Source organism: Motacilla alba, chromosome 2 (genome assembly GCF_015832195.1).
Source record: "Motacilla alba alba isolate MOTALB_02 chromosome 2, Motacilla_alba_V1.0_pri, whole genome shotgun sequence".
Taxonomy (NCBI): Eukaryota; Metazoa; Chordata; class Aves; order Passeriformes; family Motacillidae; genus Motacilla; species Motacilla alba.
In genome coordinates, this window is record NC_052017.1 from 6,937,322 (window position 1) to 6,954,041 (window position 16,720).

At 42.4% G+C, this 16,720-nt stretch overlaps 1 protein-coding gene across 1 annotated transcript in view; it reads left to right on the top strand.

The window, feature by feature from the left end:
* The first annotated feature begins 15,593 nt into the window (after nucleotides 1-15,593).
* Nucleotides 15,594-16,720, top strand: part of DPP6 (dipeptidyl peptidase like 6) — a 542,989-nt gene continuing 541,862 nt past the window's right edge. The window contains exon 1 of the mRNA XM_038127465.1: nucleotides 15,594-15,926. Coding sequence (XP_037983393.1) covers nucleotides 15,870-15,926 — 57 coding nt within the window. The 5' untranslated portion in view covers nucleotides 15,594-15,869. The remainder of the gene's footprint in view (nucleotides 15,927-16,720) is intronic.

Consider the following 16,720-nt stretch of genomic DNA (forward strand, 5'->3'; position numbering starts at 1 on the left):
CTTTATTTTCTTTCCTCTCTGAATAACTTGAAAGTGAATACTCATGTTTAAACACCTGTGATTGAATATTTTTCTGTCTAACTCAAACAAATCTATTCCCAGTGCATTATTTTATAGTCTGCCTTCAAATCTGCCTACTTGCTGATGTTGAATGGACATTACAGAATCCTCTGCTGGAATTTCAGCACATTTTCTAAATTATTTGAATAAATTATCACAGTAATTCCTTATAATAATAATAATCATAACAATAATATTAATAAAAAATTCCAAGAGGACAGATTTTGCCCTTGTTTCATTCCCATGTAAACCCATGGGCAAAATTTCAGTCACAATACTTCAAAGCAAGATCTGGATAACAAATTTTCAATTTTGCAGAGCTCACATTTCTCTAATCTGAAGCTGGGCCCTGAGGCATATTTATGCACATGGAAGTTCATCCTTGTGCAGTCAAATCATGTAAACTTCCATTTATAAGTGATAGGATTTACACATGCAAGGGCTATAGTTGTTTTTGTAAATAAAAGCTTGTGAAGGTACTTGCAATTATCTGCAGGAATAGCAGTCTCTTTTCTGGCCTGATGGCTTTTTCTACCATATTTAGGTGAGAAATAGATTTCAGCATGACTTTTGTATAACCCTTTTTATCATAACTGCATGACTCCTTCCACTGTCTTCAGCTGAAATGCTGACTGTGCACCTCAAGATCTTGGACTATTAGCTCTGCTCTCTCTCTAAAGGAAGTTTAACATCCTACAGTTAGGCTGAAAAATGGGTAGCATGCATGTTTCATTGTACCCTCCTAAGCTGAATTTCTGCAATATAAATTCAATTTCTACTACATAATGCAAGCCAATAAGACTAGAAACTGCTTTTGTAGAAAACCAGATAATAGCTTCTCCCAAGATTGCTTCTTGGCATAATAACCTTAGTTGGAGGCATCTCATCACAAGACTGATGGGGCCATGCCTCTTTGTGGAGAATGGGTAACGAAGCACTGCAACAAGGCCCTGACATAGTTTAATTGGGAATAAAATGCATTTTATGCTATGTCATAACATACAGGACTGGAAAGTGATTTTCAATGTAACACAGTCCCCTCTTTCTTTCCCATTACTTTTTTAAACAGGCAAATTAATAATCTGTAACATAGAATTATAATAATTGGAATTTTAGTATATAACAGGTGTGAACTTAATTTAAATGAAGCAGAGCTGCATGGTGACAGGAAGAAGTCTCAACTTTCATGGCCAAGTCACAGTCATCATGAACATGTTTGTGTGAGTTCCTGGAGTCAGCACTATCCTGATATAGTTCTGTGTATCTGTATTAATTATTGATGATATTGAGCAATTATTGATGATATTGAGCTAAAAAAAATATTGATGTGTTTTTTAGCAATATAATTGCCTTTGGAAAGTTTGTATTGCCTCTTGCACGGATTCCTTTACAGAGGTTGAATAGAGACAGTGCTGACCATGTCCAGTTTCTTCCTTTGGAGAGGATGTCTGGGGAGGTTGGAGCAGTCTAACAGTCTCCCAGACCCACTTGGCCCATGGAGGATCTGAATACTTGGCCCTTGCACTGCTAAATGGCCTGGCATCATCTCAGTGTCCTGTGCAGTGCCTCAGAAGGGATTTCACAACACAACGAGGAAGGTGTTTGCAACAGCTGGTAAGAGATCAGCAGGCAGATGTGTTCCTTAAATCCCACTCTCCCTATGCTCCAGGCACTTAATGCATCACTTTCCTCCATCCAGTATTAATCCCTAAGCTCTATTCTTTCCATGGGAATTACAGCAGAGATCTATTCTGCCTTCCAAAGAAGTCTGCAGTAGGAACAGGCTTCCATTATATTTTTATCTGCATGTGGATAATTCAGTACCTGTGTTGGATAATTCAATGACCATAAAGGACCCAAATGACTTTTGAGAATATGAAAGCTTTTAGTGTTCACTGTAGATAGTGGGCAAGCCAGCATCCTCCTGCTTCTCCTGAACTACTGCCAGAGTGCCTAAACCAGCAGCTGCTTGAGCCATGCTGTTGGATCTGAAGGATCTTTATCCAAATGCTGTGGAGAAGCTGCAAGAGCAAATGAGAGTGATTTTCTTTGTTCCCAGCCCTCCCTTCCCTAAAGAAACCCTCTACACTTCCCAGATTCACCTTTGGCCTCAGGGTAGGAGAGGGACCCAAAACACCCACAGTAAAATAAAGCTGGACCCAGGATCACCAGGTCCTGGTGGGATGGGTTAAGGAGCAGGTTATTTCTGAAAGATGGAGATCATGTTCAGGCCAGATTTCAAAGGAATGCCAACTACCAAAGGTGGTTTTCTGCAGGGCAGCCTCATCAAAGTGCCCATCAGCCTAGGGTGTGAGGGGCAGATGGACAAACACAACCTTCCCATGCCCTCCAGACACTTCTCCTAACTCTTCCTCCACTGAGAACTGGTGTATCTGGGAACATTTAGCATTCAAATTAAATATATTCATTCTTCACCTCCTTGATGAAGTGAGAGGGCATCAGTGACAGCAGAGGCTTTTTTTGGATCTAGCCTTGTATGTCCCCCTCTGTAACTAGGGGAAAAAGCCTTTTTGAGTGTAAACACATTGAAAATTGCAAGAAACATAGCTAGATGTCATGGTAATTGGAACAATGACTCAGTTGGGCAGAATCAGATTCCAGGGAAACCTCCTTTCCAGAGAAAATCAATCTGAAGCAAAAATCAAATCAAAATCCTGAAGAAAACAGAATTACAGTGGAGAAAGTTCTAGTCCTCCACTTCCCAGAACCTATAAAAAGAACATACCTATTTGACACTCCACTGAAATGGTATTACCTTCTTATCAAACAAACTGAAAGAGAATGAAAAGCCAGTGGTTTTATTTATACAATATACATTTCTAGCAAGTCCAGCAAGAAGAATCTCTTGAATTTCATTTTTTTGCTGACTGAAATTAAAGACTGAATCCTTGTAATTCTACTATTTTGCTATTTATTTCTTCTATTCAGAGACAGTTCTAAGTCATAATTTCTGACTTCCAGAGTTGACCTAAATCAGACTGCTACATATGTTTAACATTTTTTTCTGTATCCTAATAACCTTTGCAGCATAAAGAACTCCCTGTTTAGTCAACAAATTTTTCCCTATTCAATCAAGCTTACTGAGTTCACGGAAGTGCTGGACATTGCACTTAAGCTGTCACAGATGACAGCTAAAAACTGCTTAGGTCTAAAACCTAAATTAAAAACGGTTTCAGTACGAAACTTGAAAACTAGCCAAAGACAAACTGCAATTCACATTTTCTAACCCACTCCACAATTACAAAGGTATAGCTCAGTAAGAATAAAAGCTTTGATTAGTCTCTGCAGATCAAAATGGGTTGGACTTTGTCATGCAGAGAAGTACCTCAGAAACAACTTAATAGGCTGAAATTAGGATCACCAACTTGTAGACTCACAGTAAATCCATATCATCATCATCATCCATCTGGAATTAGCACCTTCAGAAGACATTAAATAGGTACTGGCAGACATGTGGTTGATCCTTCAACTTAGTTTGCTAAAAATGTAGATAAAAATATAAATATAGATATAGATAGACTTGATAAATATAGATATAGATAGACTTGATTGTGCTGTGAATGTCTCTGTTAATGAGTATACATTGATCTGTTTATCTCCAAAACTTTCTGCAGGAACTGGGCATTTTTAAGCAGATTGGATTAAGAATTAAGCATCTCAGAGTTATTGTGGGATTCCTGTAAATAGCTGGCCTGGGAGAAGAAGGATCAAGACTGTAGCAATTCCTAATTGAGAAAAGGGATGCAGCATGAAGCCAACTTGTACTGGAGAACCTAAGTCAAGGACAACTGTTGCAAATATACCAGCAGCAGCAAATGCTTCAGCTGATCTGGAGACCAGAAAACTCCCTTCCTAAAAGCCCAGTTCCCATTTCCTTCATGTTTGTGGTGCTTCTCATCTGAATTCCCCCATATTCCTTTTCCACTAGTGAGTTTTCTATCAAAAAAAAAAAAAAAATGGAAACAAGGGAAAGAAAAAAGTATAAACTGGATGTAGATTTTTTTTTCATTTTTGGGGAGCTTTTGTTTGGGTTTGGTTGGTTTGTTGGTTATTTTTTTTTCAGTGAGCATCACTTCTTTTTCGCATTTCAGCATTTTTATTTTTTTGTTGTGGCTTTTTTTTTTGCCAATTTCTAATGCTTAGTTTAGGATCTCTGTTTCCAAGAACTTGGTGAGGCCCTCAGTGTGAAATGGGTGTTTTCATTTATTGCAGTCAACACCTTAGAACAAAAAGTAAGAGTAGTTGCGTTGCTGATTGTAACACTGAAGGAATTTATAAATGAGTCACTCTTGATAGTCTTTGTCCATCAAACTCAGGTGAGCTGGGCACTCTGCTGATTCAGCTGAGCACTTTCAGCACCTGGATATTGTGAGATCCCATCTGCTCTGGACAAGGCATAGAAATCCTGACCCCTTCTCTGCCTTTTAGCATCCCATAGACCCATCCTGAAATGGCTTTACCAGAACTTTTCCTGAGAAGACCCTAAAATCAGACCCAATGACTTTAAAACAACAACTGGAATCTAGGTCTTTTGCAACACACAAACCTGTACTTTCAGAGATTGCCGGTGCTGGATGTTGTTTCTGTCTAACTTTTAATGAAGAAAATAGGAGTTTTATATTTGTAGTATCTTAATAACATGCCCCCTAATCAGTCCTGAAGTGATTAATTCTAAATGTAGCAGGTCAGCAAGAGCACTCCAGTGGCTTAATTTATTAGTCAGATTAAGACTGTATGTGTGTTGCTATGGAAGCTCCCATGTGCAGTGCCAGGTTAATGTGTTGACTGTAATGCTTCCGTCGATTGTTTTGTGTTATTTTCATTTTGAATAACTCATCACTAAAAAGATCAACTTAACTTCCCTCTCCCCTCTCCTCTCTAGACAGACTGTAATTAACACAGACCACCTAAGAGGTTTTACGGCTTTAAGTACAAAAGTCACAATGTTTTTTGGTTTAAAAGTCTGGATGATATTCCTTCGATGTTAGAATTGGGTAGTGCCTGCTTGTATTGCAAGTTTTTAAATCTTATTGATGAATTCTTCAGGATGGAGTTCCTATAAAGCATCTGCCCTTATTTCAACTAGGAAAGAATCAAGTTTTCTTTCTTCTAGCAGGTATAGTGTTTGTTGTGTTTTGCATTGGCTATGTGCTGTATCAACATCATTGCAGTTGAATCATCCAAAAAATCCCTAATGAATTTTGATGATAGAACCAGAAAAACACAGTGGTGATGGAACATAACTGGCTTCAGTCTGCAACAATCCAACACCCTATGTGTGTATATCAAAAGACAGGAAAGATGATCATGATTAATTGGGATGAACTGGAAAATGTTGGACCTGGGCAAGACAACACAGCATAGAATAAGGGGTGGATACTGTTCCGATTTTGGCTGGGATAGAGGTAATTTTCCTCCTAATGTCTGACACAGTGCTGTGTTTTGGATTCAGTATGAAAATAACTGGATTTGCATGTCAAGGGTTTGGTAGAGGGGACCAGAGACATTGTGTGGTGACCATAACCCTCATTCCCTGTCCCTTTGTGTCACTTTGGGGAAGGAGGTAGAGAATTTGGGACTAAAGTTAGACCCAGGAAAAAGGGAGGGGTGGAGGGCAGGTGTTTTAAGAGTTAATTTTTATTTCTCATTATCCTATTCTCTTTGATTGGTAACCAAATAATTTCCCCAAGTCAAGTCTGTTCTGCCCATGATGGCAACTGGGGAGTGGTGATCTCACTTGTTTTGTATATTCTAACTATTTTATTTTTAATATTTGTTTTATTACTATTATTATTATTACGATTTTGCTTTTATTATTAGTTTTATTACTATTATTATTATTATTTTCCTTTCTTTTTCTGTTATATTAAACTGTATTTTCCTCATCTCCCAAGTTTTCTCACTGTTACTCTTCCAATTCTTTCTCCCATTATGCTGCTGGGGGAGTGAGAAAGTGTTGAGCTGCTGGCTGGGATTTCACTGTGTCATCACCATAGTGCAAATTATTCCTCATTGATCTCTTACATGGAGGTAGAGGGAGAGCCTAGACACATTCTGTGTTTCAAAGTAACTGCCTGTTAAATATTGATTCATTTAAGTTAACAAGCACCTTCTTGCCAAGTTTTCTCTAAGCTCCTATGTGATTTTCACTTTTATTTAGAAGTCCATATGGAAAAACTTATTTCTGTAAATGGTTTGATCAAGACATCAGAAACAGCATGCAGGAGGAAGAAAAAAATAAGAAGAAAAGGTACTTACACCTGCACAGCAATGCATGACTAGTTTTTCTGGTAACTGCTGTAGCAATGATTGCTTCAATTGCTGCCCTTGATGCAGGGAGAATCTGTCATCTCAAAGGTTTTCTCCTGCTCTCTATTAATTCTCCTGAATGTCTTTGCTGTGGGATATGCCATTTAGTCTTCCCTGGCAACTAAAATTTGTTCCCATGCAACGCCACAATGAATACCCCTAGAGAGATTATATTGCCTGCCTTAAAAACCAAAAAAAAACCCCAAAAACCCCAAACCTAAAACCTTAAACAAGCAGAAAGTAAGCCATAGCTAAACCATAACAAATGTAGAGGCTAGAATTCCCTTTTAAATAGAATGTGTTCTAATGTGTATTTTCAGGATTTGTACTACCAGGTTACTTTCAGATATAATAGATTTTGTGAATGTCTGATATCCCTTGGCAAGAGGCTTTACAGAATTAATTTGGGGGCCCTGAAAATGCCACCTGATTGTACTGATGGAAGGGCTGACCTAAGGCACCATCTAAGATTTAACTGCAGACACAGTTTTTAGGGGGCTCACAGACCTGACCCAACCATCAGGAGTTTACCTGAAGCTGGTTGGGTTGGATGACCAGTTGTAACCTTCTAACCTCTTGTAACCTTCCAACCTGTTGTAACTTCCTGACCTGTTGTAACTCTCTGCTCACAGGTGGGAAGCCCTGGGGTGAGATGGGATTGCAGTTGAAGAGCAGAGGAGTGGAGGATCCAGGAAAACAGACTTCGGTGAGTCAGAACAAAGGCTCTGAGGATGAGATGATGGAGAGCATGTTCAGAGCCCCATTTAATCTAAATTCAGGCTGTAACTAATATGCTGCTAAATCAGGCTTCAGTAGGAAAATATAATCTATAAGATACACAAAGGTGTTTTGTTCAGTGTATAAAAAGCTGAGTCTTGGTGTCAAAACCTGGTACTTGAACTCTTCTGAGGCCAGCCCTTCTGGAGCTGCAGGAAGGTTTTGTGAGAAATGAGCCAGAAAATGCAAAAATTTTGTGGCTGATGTGAAATTGTCATCTTAGCTGCCTTTCAGAGTCCACCTTTGTGACCAAATTTGGCCTCAAAATACAGAGCAGGAGCTGCAGTCCTGTGTTAGGGGATTCCTGATCCCATCTTGTGCTGCAGAGCCACCAATCCTGCTCTGCTGGCTGCTTTGTCCAGGTGATAAACAAAACTTGCCCCAAACTGAGTATTCAAGGCTAAACCCTGCCCTCTGGTGCTCTGCTGCTGAAGGGGTAAAGAAAACTTGAAAAATCTTTATGTACAAAATTAATGTAGCTAATTTACTCCTTGTTTTTAACATGTATCTCTGAATACCTCCTGTGTTTGGGGTTTTTTTTTTTGCAAGCAAGTTAAAATGCTTGAGAAGGGGTAGGATGGAAGATGAGGTGCATTCTTGGATAACCATTCCAAACCGTGTGTGACAGTTTGGGAATTTCAGTGCTGTGTTACTTCATGTGTCCACTACAGAGTTCTCCAGAAATGTGATTTTAGGCTCTGACTTCTTCAAAGTTTGTGGTGACCATGATGGGAACAGAGCTCCACTGTGGGGTCCCAGCCCAAGGCTTCAGCCAATGATTTGGGTCGTTCCTGACTGTTGAAATGAGGGATAATGGATATTCCACCCCAGCTTGCCTCTTACCACCCACATCTGTATCAAACCTCCCTGATCAACCCAGCATCACTGGAGAGACACCACAAAAAGGGAACACAGATTGGTGGCTTCTGTGCAGCTCTTACTATTTAATGTCACCTTCATCAGCTTATTTGTGTTTCTGTGTGCCTGACTGTGGTTTTCAAACACTGGAGTTTATTTTAACATCAAATTGCTTTTTTTTTTGGCTTGTAAAAGATGGAGGTTTGAACAGTGGGTCTTGAAAGACAACAGGCAGTCTTTACATGGAGTGAATGGGGGGGGCAGGCAGCCATCTGTTGAATACATTGCACGGATGTAGTCAAAAGAGAATATTTTGCAGGAAATTGTATCATCCTAAAGTTTGGAGTTGAAAAGGTTTTTGAATCACTTTGTTTTTATAACTTTCTCTTCCTTGTTGAGAACAGGAGCGTAAAGGAAGGGCAAAGACCCTTCAAGCCAGAAGGGACTGCCCAGTCAGAGGTGTGGGGGGCTGATTTGATTTCCTCCTGGGGGACTGTGGCATAGAGCTGCACACTGGAGGGAAATAGGTTTCTCATCCTTTACCTTGATTTCCACTCCAAGCTGACCAAATAACATCTAAAAATGCAATTCAGAACTCAGAAGCTGCTACACAAACTCTTCAGGAGCCTAATGCAAGTCTTAAAAGCACCTGATTTTAGGGAGTGAAAGCTTACAGCTCAGCACTTTGTGAAAATGAGGAAGGTCTTTTGGGCTTGTTGTCCAGTAACTGAAGCATTCAGAAGAACTGATCTGGTTTCAAGAATCTTGCCTTAAAAACATCCTTTTACTGTTTCTTTTCCATCTAAGCAAAAGCTTTAGTTGCCTTGGGGATACTGCATGTCTGTGTTGCACATCCTTCACGCTAAGAAGTAGTTCACACAGAACAAAAATGAAAACTAAGCCTGCCTGGGAATTTTCCATCAAAATTGACACTGAGAAATCCTGTGTTTTCATCCCAGGAAGGGCAGTGTGGATTTTATCACCTCTGCAAAGAAAAAAAAAGAAAAAACCCAAAGGTTTTCTTAACCAGTGGGGGAAGAGTTTAATTTTTTTTGCGGAACAGTTTTAATGTTTTGATTTCAAAATATTATTATTATCCCTTATAAAAATTCTTATTTGGTGGATCCAAGTCTTGTAATCCATGTCCATGATCCACTGAGGAACTGCAGACCCCATGAAAACCCCACTGGATTTTTAGTGCTTCTCCAAAAGACAGCTGCTCTGCAGCACGACAGGCGAAGAGCAACTGAGAAGTCCAGGGAAATGGACTTGGATTACTGCTCCTATGAGCAACTCTGAGACAGCCATTCCACCTACACTTCACTTTTTTAATGAGATACTGGGGATCTTAAAATTTATTTTTTTTTAACTCAGTGTTTTTCAATTCTTATTTTTCTTTTTCAAAGATATTCCAAACTGAAATATCTCTCTTCAATCTTCTCTAAAGAGAAACTTAAGTAGTATCTAGTAAATTTTTCTGTGTAATTAGCATGACTTTGTGCATTGCTGGGCAGCTGTCAGAGGTGACCTTAACTTTCAAAACATGTAAGTGGGGATCAGTGCAAGGGTCAGAGATGCTCTTTGAATGTGTCACCCAACTCAGGCATGGCCAAAATGTTTCACTGCCTCGTGGTCAGCAGGATTGTGACATCCTTGCCAAAACCCCTCTCATTCACATACAGGTGAGCTTTATCTAGACTGATTTCAGTGCAGATATACCAATCTTTCATCTGCTTCACACAGCTTGCTTCTTCTGCAAAGGTGAGATTTGAATGAAATGATTTCTCTTTTTATTTATTAAATGAAAAGAGCTCATGTAGCCTTAATCTAGCTCAAAGAACATTTGATGGAAGGGTTTATTGGAGGATTTTTCTTATGTTTATAATCTATATAAATTATGCAATATTTTTGTAACATGTCATGTATCATGATGTGATTTAATATCCCATATATATTCTGGTGCCTGAAAGTAATGTGGAGAGATGTATTTGAAAGGCCATTAAGTATAAATAAATTAGAGTGAGAGCTGGAGTGGTGCTGATGAATAACATTCCTCGATAAGGAGACCTCACAGACTAAGTGGAATGAGTAAATTATTACTTAATAATGCCATGCTTAAAACATTCCTAATAGTTACAGCATTCACCTGGGAGTGTTCATGCATGTGGCCAAAGAACTGCTTATCCAGCAGCTGCATATCATAACATAAAATGCAGTTCCAGAAGCAGGAACAAACCCCAGAAATACTAAAAGGAAAAAAGCCCAAGGAACCCAAACTGTAGGTGTTCTCCCTGGACATGTGTTCTCTGGCCTTGTAAGCCCCAATTTCTCCACTGGGCAAGTTCAAAACCTTCAAGGGATGCAAGTTTAATACCTCAGCTGGGGCTTTCGGGTACTCAGTGAATGTGGAACCTGTGTGACCTACAAAATATAAAGGTAAGGTTGGCTGTTTTCTAACTAATTTGGGTGTTTTGCTTCCACTAAGTTCCTTTACCAAATCTAACATGTTGTCTGTGCCCCAAGGGTGTTAGAGCAGCTGCTTGGCTGACTTGCAGCTGGAAGAAAATGTGGATGATCCAGGGAGCTGAAAGGACTCAGTGGATCAGCAGCTGAGCCAAAAGCAAAGCTTGGAGCCCACATTCCATGTTGTGCTCAAGTGTTTGAGAAACCACTTGCTCATGAATTATGACAGTAGGATGAGATAGACAGGCAGGGAAAAACAGGAGAAATATTGTGGGAGAGCAGAGGAGTCCAGCATTGTAGAATTATTTGGGATTTTTTGCTTTTTAAGCTCTCTTTTGCCATCACATCTTGCGGAAACAACAGGCCAGGTAAAAAAAAAATTGGGAACTGTAACTGAGGAGACAGGATGGACTAGGTTGAGATGAGAGCTGATGTGAGTGCACTGAGAGAAACAAGACCAGAAAAGTGTGGAGTTATTTGTGCTCACACCCTTCTGAGATTCTCACTGGGTCAACTTCCTTCAGGGACAGTTTTGCCACCAGTCAGGCCTGCAGGGGGCTGCAGAGATGCTGTGATCTGACTTTGAATGCACAGAACTGAAATTCATCCTTCTTGAGGGGTGGACCAAACTGGGAAGTCCTGGCAGCAGCAGCTTGGGTATTCTCCCTCTTACAGTCAGCATGGATATGTCATGATAGGGTCTGCTGGGCAAAGATTTCTCCTCATGATCAAGGTTTTGGGGCACTCAAAACACCTCTTTTTCTCTGCCTGTTGACAAATCTGGAAGTCTATAGAGACATCTCTGTTCTGGGGAGGTTTAATGTTCCCATCAGCGTTACTCTACACTGGCATTTTCCCCATCATTACCTTATCTTTGATTAACCTCCACTGTGGTAGCAATGAAAGGAAAGTGAGAGTGGAGACTGCCTCTTTGCAGTTGCACAGCAGAGCCACGGAGCACAGTGTGGGCAGAACATGCCCAAGTGCTGCTGGGGTCGTTCCTGCTTTCAGAGTTTTGCTGAGCCCATGCCACTCCCAGAAGCACAGCTGCAGTAGGAGATGCTCTTGTCTGCAGTGATAGTGAAAACTCTCACTTTTCCATAGTCAGAAGAAAATTTGAGAGAGCCCTGTGTGTGCTGGTGGGCTTTTACCCATATTGCTGTGGTGGAGACTGAAAGCCTCTGTGAGCCTGCTCTGTGTTGCTGTCATGAGAAGAACTCTAGCAATCAAACCAAACTCTGCACTAACTCTGTCCACTTGAGTGGATTCAAAAAGCTCAGTCAGGCTCCTGGCTATGACTAAACCATCTAATTATAGCCTTCCTGTGCTGTGCTTTTTGCATTCGTTCCTGATCCATCACTGCATTGATTTTTGGAATTGTGTTCTTTAGCACTCCGTGGTCTCAATTTTCACATCCTCTTTGTCTCCCATGCTCTCCATTTCTCTTCCCTCACTGCATGTTGACTGCTCATCTTTCTGTTTTCCTTAAACCAGCCTTTCAACCACATTTCTCTGCTGAGGTGGAGAGCAAGGTGAACCTTGGTGGTTTCTGCAGTACTCTGAACTCTGTACAAGTGCCAGTTCACATTTCAGTTTCTGTGTCCCTGTGCTGTGGCTTTGACCTGTTCAAAATGGATGTGCTTTTCTGGTTACATCACAAGTGATGTCCAAAATTACTGAGTGGTGAGGTGTTGGACTAATCTCAGGCAGCTTCCTACTGAAAATATTGGAGAAGGAAATCAGCAGGGTTGTGTCTTTGCCATGTTATTGAGAAAACCTCAAAACCCCTGCAGTTCAGAGAGCAGCGTTACCATGCTTCAGACAGCTCAAATTTAGATCAAAACAGGCTCCTGGGAAGAACTTAAAACATTAGGAAATATTTCAAAGGTATTCATCTAAATCTAACCTGGAACTTGAAACTAGTTGCATTTAACAGTCTTGGCAGTCCTGTGTTTTTTCTTTGAGTTTTGTGACACTGGACATTTCTTCAAAAGACTCAGCTGTTGGAGTCAGGATAAATATGTAAAACTCTGGATTTCAGTTTTGATTTTCACTCAGCTTTACAGAGTTCATCTGCAGACTATGAATTTGAAGAACTCAAAAAGTCCTCCACGCATTATTAAATTTTGTGGCATAACTTTGGGTTTGAAATTTTGTTTTGTTTTTAAGTCTTATGTCATGATTGCATGGATTTCCTTGCATTTCTTTTGCATAGCTTTAGCTCAGCTCCAAAGACAGATTACTAAATGTTCCCAAAAAGTATGACTGAGATTCCTTTTTAATACTCTTCTCAGCCAAGCTTATGTATAATCCTTTTCAAAGTGTAAAATGCCAAGGGATGTTTATATGCTACAGCTTATATGACAGTATATTGTTATTCCTTCACACTTCACTAAGCAGTCTACGAATACTAATCTATAAATCACTTACTTTTCTCACAGGCACTGGAAAACTGTGCTGTTTGAGGCACTGTCTGTTCTTTTCTAGACATATAAGCCACTCCAGTTTAAAAAACTATAGGCTGTAATGGTTTCACTGTCAGTTTTCTGCAGAAGTTAGGGGCCTTCACTGAAACAAGGGCCAAAATGATGGTGGGCACTGCAGGCTTGCACAGGTATGTCCTGCCTTAGGGAAGTTGGAAGTAGATAGGCAGAGGTGGGATGGGCAAAAAAGGATGGTGGTGATTTTTTTTCTCCCAGGATCATGTAGAGAGACCTTTGCAGAGTTTAAAATTGAATCAATTTCTCCCAAATTTCAAAGGCTGTACTTCTACCATGCAATCAGTAGCCTCCTTTCAAGAGCTAGTAAACATCAACATGCTTGCTCACATTTTTGAAAGCAAAATCCTTTTTTCTGTGAACATTCCCTGATATCTCAGTTGGAAATTGCTCTTTCCTATAACGAAGGCAGGTTCAGAGCCATAAGGTTTTTTTTGGTTTTAGGTGAGAATGAAGATGCCCATGTTGGGACAGGCATTAAGTGGAAAAGTGGGAGAGAGCAGGAGACTTTCCTTGTGTCTCTCTTGCCAGGGAATAAGACAAAATGTGTCCTATGGTGAAAATAGACTCCCTGCCTGCTCTGACTGGTTACAGAATGGAGGGGGGCCTTCTGCTCAGAAATGGGGAAGGGGAATGGAGTGATATCTTCTGCTTTGCTTCAGAACAAAACTGATAAACCCAGTGGGACTACACTCCAATGAGCCGTCTGTATAATGCAAAATATCTTTTGTGCAAGAAGAGAGAAAAGATTTTTCACCTGCTCCATATAGTGGCCAGAAGGGTTTGCCATGGATTTGAAATCTCCTTGGGCAGTTTTTCTTGCCCATCTCTTTTTTTTCCCTCCCCCCCAAATTTCTTCTGCTCACTTGTACAGTTGCAAATAATCCAGGGACTTCTGCATGTCTCTGTGCAACAAATCATGCTCAGAGAGTATAATGTTGCCAGGCCCCATCAAATATGCAACTCTTCAGTCTATAGCTGGATTTATTAGCAGGCATTTTCCTTGGGAAGCTATGAAAACCAAAGCACTTGAACGGAGCAGTCAGAGTAGGAAACTTCAAATCTTAATTAGTGTAAAAAAGTGAAAGCCATCATAGAGCTGTGGCAGGGAATGGTGATAATGTGGTGTTTGGGGCTAATCGTGTTTGATAGAGCAGCCAGGGTGCCAGCACTCACTGCCCACAGAGATTGGTGGGACACTTGTCCCTAAGGGGGACTCATTGGCAGCACTCTGAGCTAAGGAGGAGCTGACACTGCACGATTCAGGAGCAGAGTGTTGTCATTTCAACAAGACAGCTGCCTGAGGAGGAAAGACTGACCCTGACAAGGTGGTTTGTGCTCAGAGGGACTTGTGTCTCTGATAAAACCAGTCCTTAGATGGCCACTCTCATCTCAAAACCAATGTGCTCTCTGACAGAGAAGAATGTTTGACCACACAGGATGGCACTGGCTCCTCTCTCCTGCCTACGAGCTGAAACCAAGTGCCTCTAACTAAATTTACCTTCTAACTACACTTTATTGTGCTGTCAGCCTCCGTGATGGGCTCCTTACATTTATTTTATCCACAAGGCTGGAAGATGCAGCCAGGTAAAGGTGGGCTATTTGCTCTTCAGAAAAGAAGGAGCTGAGCTTCTCTAAAGCAGCACAGGCTCTGGGGCAGGACAAGCAAATATTTCTGTTCTTTCTGCAACATCCAGAAAAGGTTTTATTTATTTAAAGGTTTTAAAGTATGCTGTAGGAACTTAAAAATACTTGAAACAATCTATTTAGATAGATTAATTCCAAGACAAAAGAAACCCTGATTTGATAAGATGAAGTGTGGATCCTTTTAGCCTTGGCTATCCAGATCTTGTTACTCAAACATACAGTATGTTAGGGTTTTTTGTTTGTTTGTTTTCTTTTGCTACTCTGGGAACTGAATTTTGCCATATATTTGTTGCCATAAAAGAGGAGATGGTGTCTGACCTCATGGGTTGAAGGGGAGGGGTGGACCGGGGATAGGGAGAATATCCCAATAATGATATCCCAAACATGGATTTTTTTTTTTAACCCCACAAACTTAAAGCACCATTTTTTTTACCTGCAAAGCAGAGCTGCTTGTGCAGCTCTTATTTCACCAAAACGAAAAACAACAAAAAAGCCAAAACCTAAACCCTGAACTCCAGCACACCTGGAAAAGGAATTGCTCAAAAAAGTAAGACCCAAATCCTCCAGAATTGTTTAAAAAAGTAAGACCCAAATCCTTCAGCTTGGTCGTAAGGAAACACCTGCCCAGCATTTCTTTCACTGCAAAGAGCTGGACCCGCTACCCCGAGCACCAGCGGGTCAAACCCCAGCTCGGCGGGAGCCCGTGGCATCTTTAACGCGATTTCCCACTGCCCACGCCGGGGGTGGGGGATTCAATTAAACGATGCCCAAGGAGTGAGCGGTGCCGGGGGCGAGGCCAGGACCCCCGGGTGGGGAGCGGAGCGTCCCGCGGGCGCGGAGCGGAGCCGAGCGCAGCCGGGCTCGCCCTCCCCGCAGCCGCGGCGGCCTCGGAGCGCGGGGGGCGGGCGGAGCCGGGCTCGCCTCGCCTCTGCTTTGGAGGGCGGGGGAGGAAAGCGCTGCCGGGGCCGGGGGGGTGTTTCGGGTTTTGTTTTGGAGCTGGCAAGCCGGGAGCGCCGCCAGCGCGCAGACCCCGGCGGACGGGGGCAGAGTCGCGGTGCGGGGTGACAATCCCGGTACCGGGTGACAATCCCGCTGCGGGGTGACAATCCCGGTACCGGGTGACAGTCCCGCTGCGGGCACAGCCCGTCCTGCCCTGCCTGCTGCCATTCCCCTTCCGAAGCTCCTCGGAGAGTCGTGCCCGAAGCCCAACTTTGCAGCCCGGCCGCCGTTCCCAGCATGAACCAGACGGCCGGGGTGAGCAACCACGTCCGCTGCTCCGGCAAGGGCTCCAAGGTAAGAGCGGCCGCGGCTCCGCGCTGCGGGCTGCGGGGCTCGCTGGGGCGGCGGGGATGCCCCGTCCCCGTCCTCGGCTCCCGGTCCCCTAACCGATGGCTGAGAGCGTGTCCTCTCGGCCCCGGGAAGCATCCCTGCGCTCTCCGCTAGCCCATCACTTGGCGAAGTTCAGCATCTCTGCCCGGGGTGTGGAGCCGCCTCCCCGCGGGGTGCTGGGGCAGGGAAGGCTCTGGATGGCTCCGTCCCTCCGGACAGGGGTGGCCCCTTCGGGCTGCGACCCGGGCGGGTGCTGGACCGGGCATTCAGGGTGCTGCGGCCTCTCAGCATCAAGTGCTGGAACGGTCGGAACTCGTGCACCTGCTCCAAACGGGATAAAATGCTTTGGAGGTAAGGGTTTGTGGAGTGAAACGTGGGACCAGGTACTGCTTTAGCCACTGCTTTAACTTCTTGCCACGGTGTGTTTGCATGGCCAGCATGAAAAATAAATAACGGAGATAAAACATGTTATTGTGCACTCTGCTGAGTTCTGTAGAAAGTCTGGGTGCTTGTACCTGATCCAGGTCAAATTTGTATTAACATTTTTTAGGTAGTGATAAACATAGCCCTTACATCTATACAACTACCTTACGTTGCAGAGTATCAGTGATGTGAAGGCAAATGCCCTCTTGCAGAAAATTCTGTTGATGTTGTTCTTCTGCAACTCTTTAAAGTGTTTCTCTGTGTTTATGTTTCTCTGTTATGGTGGACACAACACCATTCCCAAGATTTCATGTGCTTTTTGGGGCTGGTATTTG